The sequence below is a fragment of the Crocodylus siamensis genome, chromosome 8 (assembly GCF_052110815.1).
Source record: "Crocodylus siamensis isolate JL-2025a chromosome 8, ASM5211081v1, whole genome shotgun sequence".
Lineage (NCBI taxonomy): Eukaryota > Metazoa > Chordata > Crocodylia > Crocodylidae > Crocodylus > Crocodylus siamensis.
Window position 1 is genome coordinate 56,000,970 of NC_143402.1, and position 18,904 is coordinate 56,019,873.

At 44.0% G+C, this 18,904-nt stretch overlaps 1 protein-coding gene across 2 annotated transcripts in view; it reads left to right on the forward strand.

Moving 5' to 3' along the window:
* The first annotated feature begins 2,342 nt into the window (after positions 1–2,342).
* The window catches only part of LOC149858668 (CD209 antigen-like protein D), a 29,426-nt gene continuing 12,864 nt past the window's right edge, over positions 2,343–18,904 (forward strand). Inside the window, exons 1-6 of one of the 2 annotated variants that reach the window (XM_090061048.1) lie at positions 2,343–2,833; positions 14,696–14,806; positions 16,050–16,139; positions 16,356–16,400; positions 17,168–17,248; positions 18,486–18,611. In XM_090061048.1, coding sequence (XP_089917174.1) covers positions 2,755–2,833; positions 14,696–14,806; positions 16,050–16,139; positions 16,356–16,400; positions 17,168–17,248; positions 18,486–18,611 — 532 coding nt within the window. In that variant the 5' untranslated portion in view covers positions 2,343–2,754. The remainder of the gene's footprint in view (positions 2,834–14,695; positions 14,807–16,049; positions 16,140–16,355; positions 16,401–17,167; positions 17,249–18,485; positions 18,612–18,904) is intronic. The other variant, XM_090061049.1, reaches the window with a different exon arrangement.

Genomic DNA, 18,904 nt, shown 5'->3' on the forward strand with positions numbered 1-18,904 from the left:
GAGCAGGGAATCCAGGACACACAAACAGGGTCAGCAGGAGCAAAGAACCAGGGTGAAGGGGAAAAGGTGCAGCTGTTGACAGGTTGCAGAGCACTGAACAACCAAGTCCAAGTGAAGAGCTTGGGTTTATATAGGTCTACTCTGCAACTACTGTAGCTTACATACTGAGCCTAGTCTGCAGCCAGTGAGCTTGACCTTTGTAGCTGCTCCCACTCTGTACCCAGATGGCCCTGCTGAGGGTGCAGATTGTCTTCTAACAAACAGTGGCACACACATTTAGACAGTGCACAGGGGAACTCACTGCCACCAAGACTGAGAATTTAGCAGGATTCTTAACAGGCTTTGAAGGCTTAACAGGCTCCTCTTCTCTGATTTAAAGTAGACTTTGTGCATTTGAAACTCAGGCCCTGCATAATAAGAACAGTCAGTGACATTAGGTAAGCTGATAAATAAGTCAGACTCTGCTGAGTCAAGTCACATCTACCATAGGCTGCTGCTACTTTCAGAACTCTGGTCAGGACACAGAACTGCCGCCAAGGTACACGCTCACCGCACACTTCTGACAGCCCCGGGCAGCTTTGGATAGGCGCAGGGCCCGCAGAGGATGAAATGGATTCTGGCAGGGCACCAACTGCTGAACAGACTGCTGAAAGGTGCAAGGATCATCAGATGTATTCAGGGGGCTGCTGGGTGTCAGTCCACACCTTTCTGTACTTAGAGTAACCCTCCAGGCAGACCTCAGATAGACTTTTAAGTATTCAAGCACTCAAGGTTTGCTGGCAAAAAGCTATGCAGTATAGGTCTAGTGAATGCACTATGAAAGTATTTCTTCGGTAAACAGAAGTTCACCTGCAAAAGAGGGTAAAAGGAAACTACCAAAACCTAATTCCTAAGAACTATTTGGAACGGTTCACGTATGACAGGCATGAGGACACTGCAACGTCTGACTGACCATGACACAGTGAAGAGGCGTGCAAATGCTTTGGTTAGAAACAAGAATTATAGAGAAATGGGGCTGGAAGGGACCTTCAGAGGTCATCTAGTCCAACCCCCTGCCTGAGGCAGGATTGGCCCTATCCAAACTATGCTATAAAAATCCATTGCTTAACCTCTTTGTAAAACTGTCCACCCTGGCACAAAACAATACATCACGCCTGAACCTGCCACAGGTAAGGCAGGTAGCCAATGTCTTGCTTCTATAAAATATTTTTAATATTTTAATATCCCCAACCCCATTCCCACTAGGTCTCACTATCTTGGCTCTACTTTGGTTTGTTTCGTTTACAAATACAGCTGGTGTCAAGCTGTCTGCCAAAAATCTTATGATTGCCTTGCAAATACTTTTAAACTGCTGATCTTTGTGCCTTTTGCAGTCATGTAGCAAAGGGAAGCTGTAAGCAAAATGCTGAGTTGTTTCCCCAAAGCCACTATGAGACAATGGCTACTTCTGGGTTCCACTGTCAGTGCAAATTCTTCCTTTTCAGGGCTTCTCTCTCCCCACAGACCTTTGAGTGTAAGGCAAGGATTTTGGCTATGCATAGCTAGCCTAGCCATCCTTCAACCCAAAGTGCCAGTCCTCAGAGCATATAGGCACAGATTCTACCTGCAGCACTTAATCTCTGCTTCCTCTGTAAACCTGAGCCTTAGCCTGACCAATGCTATTTTTAACTCAACATTGTGTTGCTGAACTTGCAAAAGACTTGTTCCTTGGAATTTAATATACCCATGATCCTTGCTGTTTTATCCTATAACACTAGTGGTTGGGTGGTGAGAAGCAGCAATGCTCAAGGTATGAAATGGGAGCACAGGCTGGAGCAATTTGAGTCAGATTTGTTTGCATGTCTGAGGAAGATAGGCAGCTGCAGGAAAAGCAGCCAGAAATCCCAGGTTACCAGAGCATGGCCCAGACATTCCACTAAAGCTGTTAATCATTTAAGTAACTGCATTTAGGTAAATATCAGTTGTCCAGATCTTTCACTTCTCCACCATATGAGACAGGTTGCTGTCTTCTCTCTCTGTAAGCCAAAAGGGTCCAAAGTTAAATTCCCTGAAGTATGGTAACATCTTTACACTGAAAAGTAGTGCTTAGAGAGAAGAAAAAAACTTGAATCTTCTACCTAATTGTGTAGGGAAACCTCTGGCTTAATTTCAGCTGATTTTGCAGGTTCCAGTACTCCAATTCTAGCCCTCAGTTCATGCTCCTGCAAACCAGAAGTTCACAGGAACAGAGCTAACTCAGCAGACTTTGCAATGTCTTGGGGTTGATACATTATGCCCCTTTAGTTCTTTTTCAAGTACATATTCCCAGTTGTAGAATTAAGGCACTGCTATCATAAGCTGCCTGTTGATGTAGGGTGGAAAAGAGGAGAGCTCCTCTGGGAAAAATCCAGTTATCAGTGAGGTGCCTTCATTTTTCTGACTATAAAATCCTATGCTTATTACAGTTCTTATGCACCATCCAGTGTATCAGGAGTAGCACAGGGTCCCAGCTGATGAGGCGTGCTGATTTTATAAAACACAAAAGACAACCAGGCATTCAGGGAACTCAAAGTTTGGAAATATACAGACCAGAGCCTGCAGCTTCCACGAATCTGTTACTCTGTATTGACCTTCTGCAGAAGGGAAGTCAAGTAACTAGGAGAATAGAAGTTGTTATTATGATGGGCGTTCTTTTCCCGGCATGAAACTTGACAGAAGTTCCTGGAACTATAAAATGTGCTGGTGTCAAGGAAAGAAGCAGAGGTAACCACAGCTATGGAGCAAGTTGGTTATAACAAGCACGAAAATTCTGATTGCGTAGAACTCGAAATGAAGGAACCAAGCAGGAAAAGAGGTAAGTGGGGAGTGGTTTAAAAGACAATGGTCTTTCAATTAAAGTTCTGGGCAAGGACCCGAGAAAGATGGGGTTAGTGGTTAGTTTGTGTCCATAATCAGGAAAATGTATGGCTCTCCTACTAGTGCACTGATTTTAATCTCAACTGTTATAAACCAGGGCTGTGCAAAATTTCGTCACCAGTTTTGTTTCAACCTGTTTTGAGGTTGAAATAGCAAAGTCAAAATGAAACAGATATCATCAAAACAGCCTCAAAATGAGGCAAGTCAAAACATTTCACCATTTCGTTGTTTCGCCCATAGGCTATAATGGGGAAGGTCAAAACAGGCTATAAATGTGTCATTCTAGCCAGATTTGGATAAAACTTGCAGAAATGGCAGACCCTGCTGAGGCCACAAAGCCTGCCACATTTCAAGGAGATAGGTGCAGGGGGTTCAGCGAAACTGCACCCCAAAATCCTGAAAGCAAAACTCATGTCACATGTATGTGGTAAGCCACAGTGGGGTCAAAACTGCAAGCATGCTAACTCATGCTGAGGCCACAAAGCCTGCCAAGTTTCAAGGTGATAAGTGCCAGGTGTGGAAGAAATCAAACTTCGTGGTTGAATCAGAACTGACAGAGCCAGCTTTTCTTTATTTCAGGCTATACTGTGATCACAGGGAGGATTTCGTACAGCAAGGGGAATCACCCACTTGTCTGTTTCAAAGGAATCCTCTTCCTCTCTAAGTTTTCAAGGGTTTTTATACTTAAGACAGATAAAGAGAAAAAAAATATGACCTTGGAGAAACTAAAACAAGTTTACTTAATTGGACCTCTGCGCACAGGTTAATAAGACATGCAGGATTCCTTATTTTAAAACACGTAACTGAAATAAGCAGTATCGGCACTTCTGGTTTCTGTCTGTTTTTCTAGTCAGGGGGGCCAGAAGCCGGACTAAATTCATTCCTACATTCTCTATTTTTTTTTTCTCAACAAGTTAGATATTTATAGCCATTAGACTTTCAACTTCTAGTTTTTCTTTCTCTTTACTTTCTGCTATTTCAACATACAAATTATGTTTCTGGTTGATGGGCTATTCCTCATTTGCAGCACAGTTTAAGCAACATTGAATTATCATAAACACTACGCATACTCTAATAAAAACAACAAACGATATCAACAAACTATGAATGATGGTACAGACTAAGGAACTGAAAATAGAGCTAAACCAAGAATTTAAATTTCAGCTATCTGACTCATGCAATTTAGCTGCTTCTTTCCGAATATGTTTAATTAAATCCTGGATTTCTTCTGAATTATCAGGAATATAAGTACAACATTCTTTACTTATTAAAGCACAGACTCCTCCTTTGCTGCCTAGTATATAATCTAACACAAGTTGGTTTTGCAGTGTCATTTCCCTTATTTCCTTCATTTCTGTATTTATTTTATCAAAACTATCAGCAGTAGCATTAGCAATCTTTTCCAGAGATGCTGCAACTTTCTTTATCTTGGACATAGCTAAGCCTGCGCCATAGCTGGGGAACATTATACTCCAAAACCTTTGATTTTCTGTAATTTGGTGAACATTGCGAATTCTTCCTTTAGGTAAGTGAGATTTAATAGTAAAGGCAGGATACACTGCGAAGACATAGCACATTCCTCTCCAACCAGAGGGAAGATTTTTATAGGCCTTATCTCCACACACAAAATAGTGACCAACTAGTGCAGTATATCCAACTGTATTACAGCGTGGGGACATCATTCATTGTGAATAATAGCCTGAAAAATTGACCTGCATGGGAGTAGTTAGATATCCAGGAACCATTAGAAAACCAAGCACCATTTATCTTAAATTCTGCCTTGCACTTACTGACTCTTACTACAACACGAGATCCGTTACAGGTCCAACAGAATTTTCCAGGGGTGGCATAAGCTAATCCTACATAGTCAGACCGGTTGCAACTTACATTCTGCCAAGTTTTGTTTCCATGAACATCTGAATATTAAGGGGCTAACATCTGAGTTGCATTCAAGGGTACTGGTATCACGGGTATTCCTCCAGTAGAATAGATAGGGACATGACTACATATCCAACAATGAGAGACATTTAAATCTATTCCAATTTGATTAACTAAAGACAAGAACATATTTTCATGAAATGATCTTTTTTGTTGGTGCGGAAGTGTAGTTTGGTTTACAGAGTTTCTTATAACTGATGAGTCAAGTTCATATAAGATGGCCCAAAAAGAAATACTGAGAACCACCCAAATCATGACTAACTAACTCCACCTTGGGAACCAGGAACTAGGTAGAGGACTTTTTTCTGTCCCAAAGGACATAGTGGTGTCTTTGGGGCACATCCTCTTTGCTCTGTAGTGGCAAATCTTCTTCACCAGTAGGCGCTTGGCTCACTACTGGTCTTGAGCTCTCCTGCTGGCAGGTGCTAGGCTCACTACTAGTCTGTGGAGACTGATTACAAGATTGATATGGAAGAGACTTTGAGTCTAAAGGGGCTGATGTTTTCTTACTGTGTGAAGTATGGATTCATCTCTGGAGTCCTTGACACTTTATTGAAGTGTTGGTGGTCAGGAGTACCTGGAATGGGCCTTTTCAGTGAGGTTCCAGCGATGACTTTCATTGATGGACTTTTACATGGACCCAATCTCCAGGCAGGATAGAATGGCACGGCTCATCTGGTTCTTTGGGGAGAGCTGCCTGTACCTGTGAATGAAAAGCCTTAACACACTTCATTAGTGCCTTACAATAGTCCAGAATGGTATCATCAAGAGAATGTATATCACAAAAGTGGGAGGCAACAAGTGGCAAGGCGGGGAGCCTCATGGGTCTTCCCGTTAGAATTTCATGTGGGCTAAGCCCAGTCTTTTAGTTGGCAGTAGATCTCATACTCATAAGGGCTATGGGAAGTGCATCTGGCCAGTTTAAGTGTGTCTCAGCACAAATTTTGGCCAATTTATTTTTCAGAATGCCATTTTGGCGTTCCACTTGGCCCCAGGCCTGTGCATGGTATGGGCAATGAAAGTTCTGTTGGATCTGCAGGACTTTGCAGACTTCTTTCATTATCTGTCCAGTAAAATGAGTTCCTCTATCAGAGTTTAGGGATAAAGGAATACCAAACCTTGGAATAAAGTCTCTGAGCAACTTTTTGCTTACAGTAATGGTATCAGCTTTTGCACATGGCTAGGCTTCTATCCATCCAGAAAACATACATACAATAACAAGAACATATTCATAAGAACAACATTTCTGCGGTTGAATAAAATCTAATTGTAAATTTACAAACGGTCCTCAAGGTGGGGGATGTGCTGCCTTCTTTGTTTTTACAGGCTTTCCCACATTATGGGCTTGGCAAATAAGACAGGTGTGTCAGTACTGTTGAGCCACAGATGGAAAAGTTGGAGCAAACTAATTAAGCTTAACAGCTTCTATCATCTCCCCTTTGCTCATATGTGCCATGCCATGGTGTATGCCAGCAAGATGAGGAAGAAGGACCACTGGGGCAACCAGGAGGCCGTCCGGGGAGGGCCACTAATGGTCAGGGTGTAACAAACACCCAGCCAGTCTCCATGTTTGTTTCTCTGGTTCTGGAGCCTGATCTTGGAGGAGGGCAAAGTTGTGAAGACTTGCCAGTGGAGACTGGTCAGTTGGAATAGACAAAAACACAGGCATAGCCTGAGGAGTGGAAATAGCCGCAGCTTTGGCAGTGGAATCTGCCACAGCATTCCCAAATGTAACATCATCATAAGGTTTCTGGTGAGTCTGGCATTTAATAATAGCAACAGCAGAAGGTAATTGTAAAGCATTCAACAAGGCATTTACATATGGACCATTACTAGTCTTGGCACCTCCTGAAGTGAGGAAGCCTCTTTGTTTCTAAAGTTGACCGTAATCGTGTGCAATACCAAAAGCATAGTGAGAATCAGTATAAATATTAACAGAGGCACCAGAGGCCAGGGTGCAAGCCCTGGTGAGGGCCACAAGCTCAGCAACTTGAGCTGAATACACATTAGGTAAGTGATGGCTTTCTATAACATCATATTGGGAACATACTGCATATCCTGCAGCAAGGGAACCTTTTGAGTTTCTCTGACATGATTCATCAGCATAGAATACTAGATCTGGGTTTTGCAAGGGGTTGACCTTTAGGTTAGTGCGGGGCATTGATAGGTGAGCAGTAACAAAAATGCAATCATGGGGTTCACCATCTGAAGGGGTAGGTAACAGGGAAGCAGGGTTTAAAACAAGGCACCTAGTTAGGGTGACATTTCTAGCAGAAAGAAGCAAGATTCCATACTTAGTTAATTTAGCATTTGAAAGGTGTTAGGTTTTTGTTTTTAGTAGAAGCGCTGCTACAGCATGTGGGACAGCAACAGTAAGAGAACAACCTAATACAAGGGTGGAGGAAAGTTCAACAGTGACAGTGGCTGCAGCTACAGCACGGAGACATGGGGGAAATCCAGCTGCAACTGGGTCGAGAGCAGAGCTATAATAAGCAATGGGACAGTGCTTTTCTCCATGTGTCTGAGTAAGTACTGCAAGTGCAAATCATGACCAAAAAGGATAAAAGGTTTAGTATAATTGGGAAGGCCTAAGGCAGGAGCTTGCAACAGAGCTTGTTTAATAGAGGCAAAAGCAGCTTCGATCTCTGAAGTCCAAGGTAAAGGCTCAGAAGTATTAACAAGAGCCAGATTTTGCAATGGCTTGACTATACAGGCATAGCCGAGTATCCACTGATGGCAGTAACCAGCCATGCCTAGGAAGGTATGCATTTGGGACACAGTAGTTGGTCTAGGGATTTTAAGAATAGCTTCTATTCTGGAAGAGGAAAGCAGTCATTCTCTAGCAGAAATATCATGACCTAAATGGTGGACGTGAGGAAGACAAAGCTGTAGCTTTTCTTTAGATGCTTTATGGCCTTTTAGGGCAAGAGAGGTGAGGAGAGTTAAAGAATCAGTTTTACAGGCTTCAAGGGAGGTAGATGCCAAGAGCAAATCATCAACTTATTGCACAAGCACAGAATTTTCTTTAAATATTATGTCATCTAGATCTTTCTTCAGAATTTGAGAAAAAAGAGAAGGGGATTCAGTATAGCCCTGGGGCAGTCGTGTCCAGGTATACTGAAGTCCTTGATAGGTAAATGCAAAGAGAAACTGGCTATCAGGGTGTATAGGAATAGAGAAAAATGCAGAACACAAGTCAAGAACAGTAAAATAACAAGCATTAGGAGGAATATAGGACAAGATAGTAGCTGGATTTGGTACAACAGGGAAAGTAGGTAAAACTGCAGAATTTACCACACAAAGGTCTTGTACAAAGCGATAGGTATTCTTTCCAGATTTTTTTACAGGAAGAATAGACGTATTACAAAGGCTCTTGGTTGGAACAATGATACCATGCTTTAAAAGGGCAGTTATAACAGAGTGTATCCCTTCTTCAGCTTCTAGATGTAAAGGGTATTGAGCAACTTTAAACTTAGCTGGGTTTAATCTAATTTTTACAGGCTGGGCAGTATGGATTTGTCCTACTTCATTAGCATGCTGGGACCAGAGAAACGGAGGGACAGCTTTTATGATTTCTTCTTGCAACACAGAAAGATTAGGGAACTCAGGCTCAGGAGGTGAGCTAGCTAAAGTGTCAAGTATTGCTATCTCATTATCACAGGGGACATCTAAATAAACACCATTAGGAGAGCAATAGTTAGTACAGTCAAGTTTACAAAGCAAATCTCTGCCTAATAAATTAACAGGAGAACAAGGACTAAGAGGAAAGGCATGTTGATCAGAAACAGGACCAAGAGAAACATGTAAAGGTTGAGAAACAGGATGAGGAACTATTGATTTTAAATTCCTACAGCATTTACAACAGCAGAGGAGAGGGGAGTTGTGGAAAATTCTTCAGCTCGAAGAGTAGCGTGGCTTGCGCTCTACAAAATGTAGTAACGATGTCTACTAAACATTTTGTAGAGATACCATTTATTATGCAGGAAACGAAGGGATCATCCTGATTAAGTGGGAGAAGCGGGGCCGTGATGATGTTACTATTCCTCAGGCTGGCCTAACAGGAGGCTCCCTGATTCAGGACAGAGAACTGAGTGTGAGGAGGTGGTGGCAGGTTAAACATCATCCCCGGCTGGCCAGGCCGGTGAAGACATTGAGCCTTCCAGTGTCCTGGTTGGCCATGATAATGAGAACTGTCATTATTTTGGGACTGAAATCCTCCTCATCCCATCCTACGACCAGTTCCCTTGCCTCTGAACTGTCCTTGATGGAAACCTCTGCTTCTGCCCCTACCTAAAGTCTGTAATTGTAATGTCATTAGCTTAGTTTCCGTGGATTCCTTTTTCTTTTCCTGGCAGGTTGTACAATGATTTGCAATGGTGACTAGTTCTGCAAGTGGCTTAGTCTGCCAACCTACAGCAATTGTGCACAACTGTTCCTGGACTTTAGAAAGAAGTCTGTGGACAAAGGTGAAAGCAACTGCTTCTGGGGCAGTTTCAGCTGCATTTTCAATACTTGAATGTCTTTCAAATACTAGTTTCAAGCGGTCCATGTAGTTTGCTGGGGATTCTCCTTTATTTTGTTTACAGTTATGTATTTTGGCCCAGTCAGTTTTTCTGGGGCAAATTTTAAGCATAGCCTCAAGGATGTGTCTTTGGGCATCTGCTAAGTGATCTCCTATTCTGGGGTCTTGAGTAGGCCAAGTAGCCTGTGCAATGAGGTGGTTGCAGACCTCAGAGGGCAGAACACTTCTCATTAATTGGTTCAAATCTGCCCATGTTAGATTATAACAATGGATTACAGTGTCTAATTCATCTCTACATTTTTGGGGTTCCTCTCTGACGTTGGGAAATTGTTTAACAAGGTTTAGGAGATCTTCTGGAGTCCAGGGGACAGGGACTGTGATTGTAGTTTCACCATTTGGACCTTGTCCTGGAAGTTGGAGCAAAGGCACAAGCTGAGCCTTTTTAGTTTTTAAAGAAGGGGCTGGACCATACTGGGTATCAGACCTTAAACAAGAGGAGGGGGTTGAGATTTCAGGAGACAGATGCCATGCCTCCGGTGGATGTGGGCATGCCCCAGGGGCAGGTGACGGTTGTTGAGTGATAGTTTTCTGGTGAGGTGGGCTAATCCTGCCGGAAGAGCCTATTTGGTTACTTTGGACTTCTTCAGGTTTAGATTGTGCCTGGGGATGATATGGGGGTGGCACATTAAGAAAATCAATTATATCTTCTGCAGATTCATTCTCAGTTTTTTGTGGATAAAGTTGTTTTGGTGCTGATGGTACTGTTGATGGGGGGCCCCCTTTTGGTGAACTTTTCTGTTTTAATTCCTTTATCTGAGATTTCAGTTTCTCTTGGGAGTCCTTAAGACTCCAAACTTGAGATTCTTGATGTCTTTTAATAGCTTCTTCATACCAATCAAAAAACGTGTCCCATTGAGTCTGTGGTATATTACTACCTCTTAACTCAAGGTCTCTGCGGAGATGAACAATTTTACTTATATCAAATGTTCCCTCCAGGGGAAACTGCTGGTTAAAATCATCTCTGGTATACCAATTCCATTTGTCTAGAAACTTACAACTTTTATGGCCATAGCGTGTGTACATGTACAATGCTGGAGTCCCTTTTGGTGGAGCCGTATGTCTTTAGACTCTGCACTCCCCATATCTTTAAACTCAATGCACACAGGTCTTTCATACAGGAATGGCTTATTCAGGGTGTCTGGTCAGGTTTTGAGATCTGATAGCGGCACAGAGATGCTGTGGCTAATGTCCAAAGACAAGACTCCACTGCAATAACAGCACACAATGCAGTTACTCAGGGTTAGACACGGCTCATTTATGAGGGTGGGGAAAGGGTAAACCTGTCCACTGGGTCACGAGGTTCCAGTTGGGCCCCCTTGCATTCAAAACTGCCCTTTTGGACAGCCTTGGGGCGGCTGAACCCAACCTTAGTCTCAGACCTGGTCAGTGGCTCATATTTCTCAATTCATACTCTCAATTCACACAAGGGAATTTCTGCATTGAGGCATGAGATTCAAGAGCATTTCTTTAGTCTCAGCCTTGGTCAACGCTTATCGTGGAAAACACTCACACTCTTAAGAGCTTCCACCTTGCACCCTTGCTTTCAAAGACCACACAGAACAAGTCTGGTGTCCTCAGGGTGGCTGCACAAGGTTTCCACTCCTGGCCTCAGAGAGACTTCCTAGTTTTTTACAGAACTTAACTCAATTCACACGGGGAAATACTTTCATTGACAACAGCAACACAGAGTCTTTAACCTTAATTCTTTTTACTCACAGTTACTACTTACACAGTGGGTCTGACAGTTCTGGCAGAAAAAAAGTTCGGATAGGGTGAGCCTCAAGCAGTGAATCAGGAAGACACAGAGACAGCCTCTCACTGAAAAGCCCCAATAGAGATTTCAAAAGGTCTCTCCTTGATTTGATGCCAGGGCTTCAGTGAAGAGATATCCAACTGATCACTCCAGGCACCTCTATCCGAGTCACGGCACCAAATTGTGGAAGAAATCAAACTTCGCGTTGTGGTTGAATCAGAACTGACAGAGCCAGCTTTTCTTTATTTAGGGGTATACTGTGATCGCAGGGAGGATTTCATACAGCAAGGGAATCACTCACTTGTCTGTTTCAAAGGAATCCTCTTCCTCTCTAAGTTTTCAAGCATTTTTATACTTAAGACAGATAAAGAGAAAAAAATACGACCTTGAAGAAACTAAAACAAATTTACTTAATTGGACATCTGTGCACAGGGTAATAAGACATGCAGGATTTTTTTATCTCAAAACATATAACTGAAATAAGTAGCACTTCTGGTCTCTGTCTGTTTTTCTAGTCAGGGAGGCCAGAAGCCCGACTAAATTCACTCCTACAAGGGGTTTGAGGGAAACTGCATCTCAAGCTGCAGACAAGCAAAACTTGTGACGTGGGTGACAGTGTGTGTGTTAAGGCGCAGCAGGGTGATGGCTGCAGGCCTGCTAGCCCCTGCTGTGGCCACAAAGCCTGCCAGCTGTCAAGGAGATAGGTGCAGGGCTTCTGGGGCCCTGCACCTCTGGCTGCTGACAGGCAAACCTTGTGTCATGGGTGCTTGTGCAACTGTGTCTGTCTTGGGGCGGCGTAGGGGGAGAACTACTGCAGGCCTGGCTGCTAGGCCCTGCTGCAGCCACTAAGTCTGCCAGCTGTCAAGGAGATAGGTGCATGAGGGAGTCTGGGTTCTGGGGTGCATGGTGGGTTCTCCTAGCCGAGTAGAGCAGGAGAATCACTTCTTTGCAATGGTTTCAATTGATGCATGCCAGTGTACTGTTGGCCCTGCCGGCTAAGGCTGTGTGAGGCTTTGAACTGTGCTCCGGATCCAGAGGAGCTTCGGTGTCCAAAGCAGCATGTCTGGATCAAAGTGCTGGCTTTGTTAGGCTTTTTGAAGTGGTTTGGAGCTTCCAAACCGCTTCAGAAAAGTTTTGGAGCTGCTTCGGAGATCCGGCCATAGGGTATAATGGGGAATCAATAAAATATCTATAACTTTGTGGGGGGTTGTCTGATTTGGATTAAACTTAAAGAGATGGTCACTGCTGCTTAGAACATGAAGCTTGCCAAGTTTCAAGATGGTAGATTTAGGGGCTTGGGGGGAACTGCACCCCAAATATTTGAAAGCAAAACTCATGTCATGTGTACATGTTAAGCCACAGTGGGCTCAAAACTGTAGGGCTGGTAGCTCCTGCTGAGGCCACAAAGCCTGCCAGGTTTTAAGAAGATAGGCACAGGGGTTTGGGGGGAACTGCACCCCAAGCTTCTGACAGGCAAAACTCATGACATAGATGACCCTGTGTGTGTTAAGGCACAGTGGGCTGAAAACTGCAGGAGTGGTGGCCCCTGGTGAGGCACAAAGCCTGCCAGCTGTCGAGGAGATTGGTGCAGGGGGGTTCTAGGACCCTGCACCCCTAGCTGCTGACAGACAAAACTCATGACATAGGTGCTTGTGCAACTGACTGTCTCTGTCTTGGGTCAGTTGATTGTCTGTATTGATTACTTCCTCTCCTTAGTCTGTGGTTTTGTAGGTGTTAATCCATGCTTGTTAACTGGTTATGTAGTAACTAGGTACTGTGTATTGAGCTGGTCCCTGAGTGAATCATGATTAATTGGTAACTGGTAACACAGTAGCTTAGCAGCCTGGCCTGCAGTAGTCCGTCCCCCACCTCCCCCATACCCCAAGACAGACACAGTTGCTCAAGCACCCATGTCACGAGTTTTTCTTGTCAGCAGCTTGAGGTGCAGTTTCCCCGAAACCCCTGCACTTACCTCCTTGAAACTTGGCAGGCTTTGTGGCCTCAGCAGGAGCTACCACCCCCGCAGTTTTGACCCCACTGTGGCTTAATACATACACATGACATGAGTTTTGCTCTCAAGAATTTGGGATGCAGTTTCTCTGAACTCCCTGCTCCTATCTTCTTGGAACTTGGCATGCATCATGCCCTCAGAGAAGGCTACTATTTCTACAGGTTTCATCTAAATCTGGCCAGAAGTGACACTTTTATAGCCTGTTTTGTCCTTCCCCATTATATCATATGGGCAAAATGTTGAAACAGGTTTGAAACGGCAAAACATTTTGATGGAACGAAATGGAACAGCCATTTCAACTCAAAACAAAAGTCAAAACAAAACACTGTTCTGTCAAAACATCGAAACACTGGTCAAAACGGAACGCTTCCATTTCGCACAGTCCTATTATAAAACTGATTTTTCTAACCTTCATATAAACTCCTTAGCTCTTATAGAACAAACTCATGTCTGTGGAAACTCCACTTCCTATATTATGATGTTAGTCTAAGAATAAAGCTGGTCCTGGGAACCTGAACCCTATTTTTTCCCTAAAGCCTAAAAAGATTCTTGTGTTTCCACAAGTCTGGGCTTCTCTACCTGTGGGTCACAACTCCAACTGCTGTCAAGTGATCACAGTCACCCTGCATTTTCCATTTTGCCAAATTGTAGAGCTCCAAAAATGGGTGGGCCCCAGTAGAAGATGAAGTATCACAGAATTATAGAAAGTTAGGGTTGGAAGGGACCTCAGGAGGTTAAATCTAGTCTAACCCCCTGCTCAAAGCAGGACCAGCCCCAGCTAGATCATCCCAGGCAAAGCTTTATCTAGACAGGTTTTGAAAATCTTCAGGGATGGAGCTTCCACCACCTTGCTGGGTAACCTGTTCCTGTGCTTTACTACCCTCCTAGTGGGAAAGTTTTTCTTAATATCTAACCTGAACTTCCCTTGCTGCAACTTGAGATCATTGCTCCTTGTTCTGTCATCTTCCACCAGTGAGAATGGTCCAGCTCCATCCTCTTTTGAGCTCCCCTTCAGGTAGTTGAAGGCTCCTATTAAATCCTCCCTCGGTCTTCTCCTCTGTAGACTAAATAAGCCCAGTTCCCTCATTCTTTCCTCATAAGTCATATCCCCCAGCCCCCTCACCGTTTTTGACACCCTCTGCTGAATTCTCTCCAATTTCCCCACATATTTTCTGTAGTGGAGGTCCAAAACTGGACACTACTCCACATGTGGCCTCACCAGTGCTGAATAGAGGGGAATAATCACTTCCCTTGACCTACTGGCAACACACCTACCAATGCAGCCCAGTGTGCCATTTGCCTTCTTGACAGCAAGAGCACACTGTTGGCTCATATTCAGCTAAAGTACCTCAAGGTATTTGCCATAATATGAATCCCTCCTCTCCCTTAGTTCATTCATCTTTGCTCTGAAATAACAGTGCCCAGTGCCTGGAGTCTCTTCCCAGACACACGTTAGAAGGGCCTGATCCAATGCTGAATTGCACTGAGAAATCTAGTGCAACATTGCTCCCTACAGGTTGCCACTTCTTTTATTCTGCCCAAAGGAATACCATTCAAATCCTGTGTGCCTTGCTGCTGATCTGCTTCGTGATCTTCATAACTGTCATTGTAGTGAACCAAGGAAAAAGTAAGTCTCATACTTTTCTATTTCAGTCTCAGATCTTACTTGCCAATTTGGACACCAAAAGGATTATTTAAGGATGAATTTTTGTGTTGGGACAGGAAAAAATAGTCCTAGGGGGCTTTGAATGCAAGCTCAGTTGCAAACGTAATCGTGAAGTAGCTGCCACGGATTTCATAAATAGATGAGATTTTTTTAAAGCATCTAAGTAGTTTAGAAACAAAACTCCCATTGGCCTTCCACAACACTTTTGCTTCTCAGGTCAGTCAGAATCATAGAATCGTAGAAAATGAGGGCTAGAAGGGACCTCAGGAGGTCATCTAGTCCAACCCCCTCCTCAAAGCAGGACCAGCCCCAGCTAGATTATCCCAGCCAAAGCTTTGTCTAGCCAGGTCTTGAAAACCTCCAAGGATGGAGAGTCCACAACCTCTCTGGGTAACGTGTTCTAATTTTTTACTACCCTCCTAGTGAGACAGTTTTTCCTAATATCTATCCTAAACTTCCTTTGCTGCAACTGAGACCATTGCTCCTTGTTCTGTCATCAGTCTAACATAGAACTTTGGGCACCCCCTTCTAAAATAATCAGTAATTTTGACATACTTGGGGCAATAGATTTTATGGTAGTGAATTATTCCAACAAAGGGTCCCTTCTTATAAACTGTATTCTACAGCAAGTGAAGCTCCAATTTAATGGCTTATCAAGGACCCTGCAATGTATGGGGACTATGTAGTAGTGGGTCACTGTACAGTATATCATGGGCACAGAGAACATCAATTCTATCGTGGGGCTCACAGTCAGATCCTTCTGTTCCCAAAGCCTACATGAGGCCTGCAGAGCAACAAGGGAGGTTGGTGCTGCAGTTAATGCACTAGGCTGCAAATTTTTATCTCCCAGCTTTGCTATTGACTTTCTGTGGAAAGAGCTCCATCACTTCTCTAGTGATACCTTAGATTTACCATCTGTAAAATGGGACGCCTTTCTTAGAATCACAGATTCATAGATTGTAAGTGGCTGGAAAGGACCTTGCAAGATCATCAGGTCCAGCCCCCCTGCACTAAGCAGGTAAAACAACTGGAGTCAGGTGACCCCAGCGAGGTGACCATCCAGTCTCCTCTTGAAGATTTCTAGGGTGGGTGCTCTCTTGCTTGGGAGATGGTAGTAGAGCTGCTGTTGTGCATTGGGATGAGATAATCCCTCCTTCTTTGACCACTTGTAATGGCAGCAATTTCTGTATCTGGCTATTTACAGCATCCAAGGAGCTGTCCGATGTGAGGCTGAAGATTGAGAAAATCCCAGTGAATTCCACAAAAGATCTGTCAGACTTTCTGTACTCAATAGGTGAGAAACATCTTTGCCCTCCCAACACCTGATTGCTGCCATTTTCTCATTGAAACTCTGGGTGTAACCATTGTGTCTCAGAGTCTCAACCTAGAAGGATGGCAGACATGATAAATGTGGAGTGGGACATCCACAGGACTCAAGTATCCAGTGCAGGCATAAGGGTTGTGGTGGTGTCAAAAAGTTAACCTCCCCATTTTCTCATCTCCCTTTCAGGGATGTCCAACGAATTGAAGACAATCAACAGTCAGCTTCTTCATGGTATGTTCTTTACTCATCTCTTAAGAGGTCCAGGGATAAGCAGAGCCTAGAATATTGCTAATAGAGACCTGCAAAATCACAGCGCAGGCCAGTGGGTGTTATAAGAAACCAGAAGTTAGCTTCACTGTATTCACATTCTTATTTTGTTAGACTCAAATACTTCATCAGGCTGTGTTTTAAGTTTCTCTCAGGAACCAGGAGGGGGTAGCAATTTGCCTTTTAACAAAGCTGAATTTCCCCCTAAACCATCAATGGCACATGCCCCCGGCGGCTGGGGGGACACGGCTGCACTGACAGTGGCGGGAACCCGGGGACAGTGAGTGGGGATGTCCCACAGATGCTGCCAACACTGTTGGTAACGGGGGGTGGCGAGTGCTGACTACAGGTCAGCGACCACCGGCAGGTGCTGCCGGCAATGTCAGCAGCAGCCGGGGCAATCACGGACCACCCGCAGATGCCAACAGTGCCGGCAGTGGGGTGGCAAGCGATGACTTCCTGCAGGTGCCGCTGACAGTGTTGGCAGTGCCTTTTTGCAGGAGGTGCACTGCCACGCACAGGGGGTGCACATGTACCCTCATGCACCCCCTATGCATCGTCCCTGCCCTAAACAAAAAAAGCCAAGAACTTAAGTCTGTGAAAACACATCAAGTGTCAGAGACCTGAGATAAAACAGATAGAATTAACAATGTAGGCCCTGTGACCGCAGGTGGGGAAATCTTACCACATTCCCACACATAGTAATGCTCTTTTTCCCCTGTCATTTGCAGTGTCTAAGGAGCTGGACTACACAAAGTTGAAACTAAGAGAAATCCAAGCAGATTCTAAGAAAGATCTTCAGAACTACACAGGTGAAATATGTCTTCTCTGACAATACCTACTTACCGCTACTTCCTTTGAGAAAGAATCCCCAAAATGACCTTCCTGCCCCAGGGCCTGATTGCAATGCAGGAAGGCTTAGTGTAATAAAAGACTGAGGGAGTTGTGAGGGTTAGGGCAGCAAGCCCTGGCTTGATGATCCCATTTTATAATCAGTTGAAATTTGGTCCCACCAAGTTCTTCCCTGCTGAGTGGTTCACCTCTGCAGTAGGCATTTGGATCTTAGACTCCAATCCAACAAAGGCGCTTATCATAATCATGCATTACAAAGCCTACTTTGTGCTCATCCCCAAACAATGTGAATGAGTCGCAGGCCAAACTAGAGAATTTGAACTCGTTTTAGCAATCTTTGCTTGTAGCTCTGGAGGACACCAGTTCAGTCCCAACTGTGGTGGCTGAGATGATATTTCTTATGTAATACTTCCATTCCCCATTACTGCATGTGATGACATCTATGTTTGGGTGCTTGACTGAATTTTAGATAGGCAGAGGGGTCAGGTCTGGTCAGTGCAAGTATGAACCAGACAGTGACCCTGACTGGGCTGGCATAAATCCAACATGAAAACATAGGTGGTAATGTCCTGACTTCAGATTTGCATCTTCAAAGGGAGCTCTCAAAGGCCAGAAGCAGCAAGTTGACAAGCTGACTGTGGGGTCGTTAGGGTGAAACTTCACTCCCAGAATATGGTGGGTGTAGGAAGCTCCATAAGTCAAAGGTGTAAGAAGCAATTAGTAAATCCTGGGAGCATCTACACATTCATTAATGCATTGTAGTTACCGTGCATAAAGTTTAGTATTTGTATAACCAAATACTGAATCAACATGCAGTAACTGGCATTACTGCACAGTAGTGCTGGCATATGGCTTTTTAGTGATGCCAACTGATCAGTAGCCTAATACTACTGTGCATTACCATATTAGCATGGTTTTTGCCCTGCATGCTAATGCACAGCAGAATTAGTCTATTGCATGGTTAGCGTTTCGTGTAGATGCGCCCACTGTGACCTATCTGTGTAAGAGGATGGATGAATAGAACAGGGTGGATAAGACAGATAGGACAAAGGATAGTTAGAAAGACAGAAGGAAGTGGGAAAGAAAGAAAGACAGAAATGATAATTAGAGTGCATTGGTTACAAACTAGAAAAGGAATAGAAAATGTCAGTCTTTCCATTTTGGTGACATCTTTCTACCTTCTGCTTTCCCTTACAGATATAAAGAGCCTCACACAGTCTATGGTCAGGGAACTGACTGAGGAGCTGACTGAGGTGAAAAGAGCCTGTAACAAGTTTCAAAATATCTTGAGCAGCATACACGAGGAAATACGGAATCTGTCCGGTGAGGGTTACAGGGCAGGGCTCTGATATCCGGAACAGTTTTAACCTCAAAACAGTCAGTGAAAGCTATTTCATGACATTTTCACACTCCCAAAAGGCCCTATGGCCTGCTCTACTCCTTCTACAATCAAACTGATCACATTCCCCCCCAACTTAGGAGTGTCCAGTAGATGCAAAACATTACACCGCTCATAATGGCAGTCCAGAGTGGTTTAGTTACTTGATACATATCATTAGCGGTGCACAATATAGTGTGATAGCATGGGTCACCAGGGGTCATCATTGTACATCATC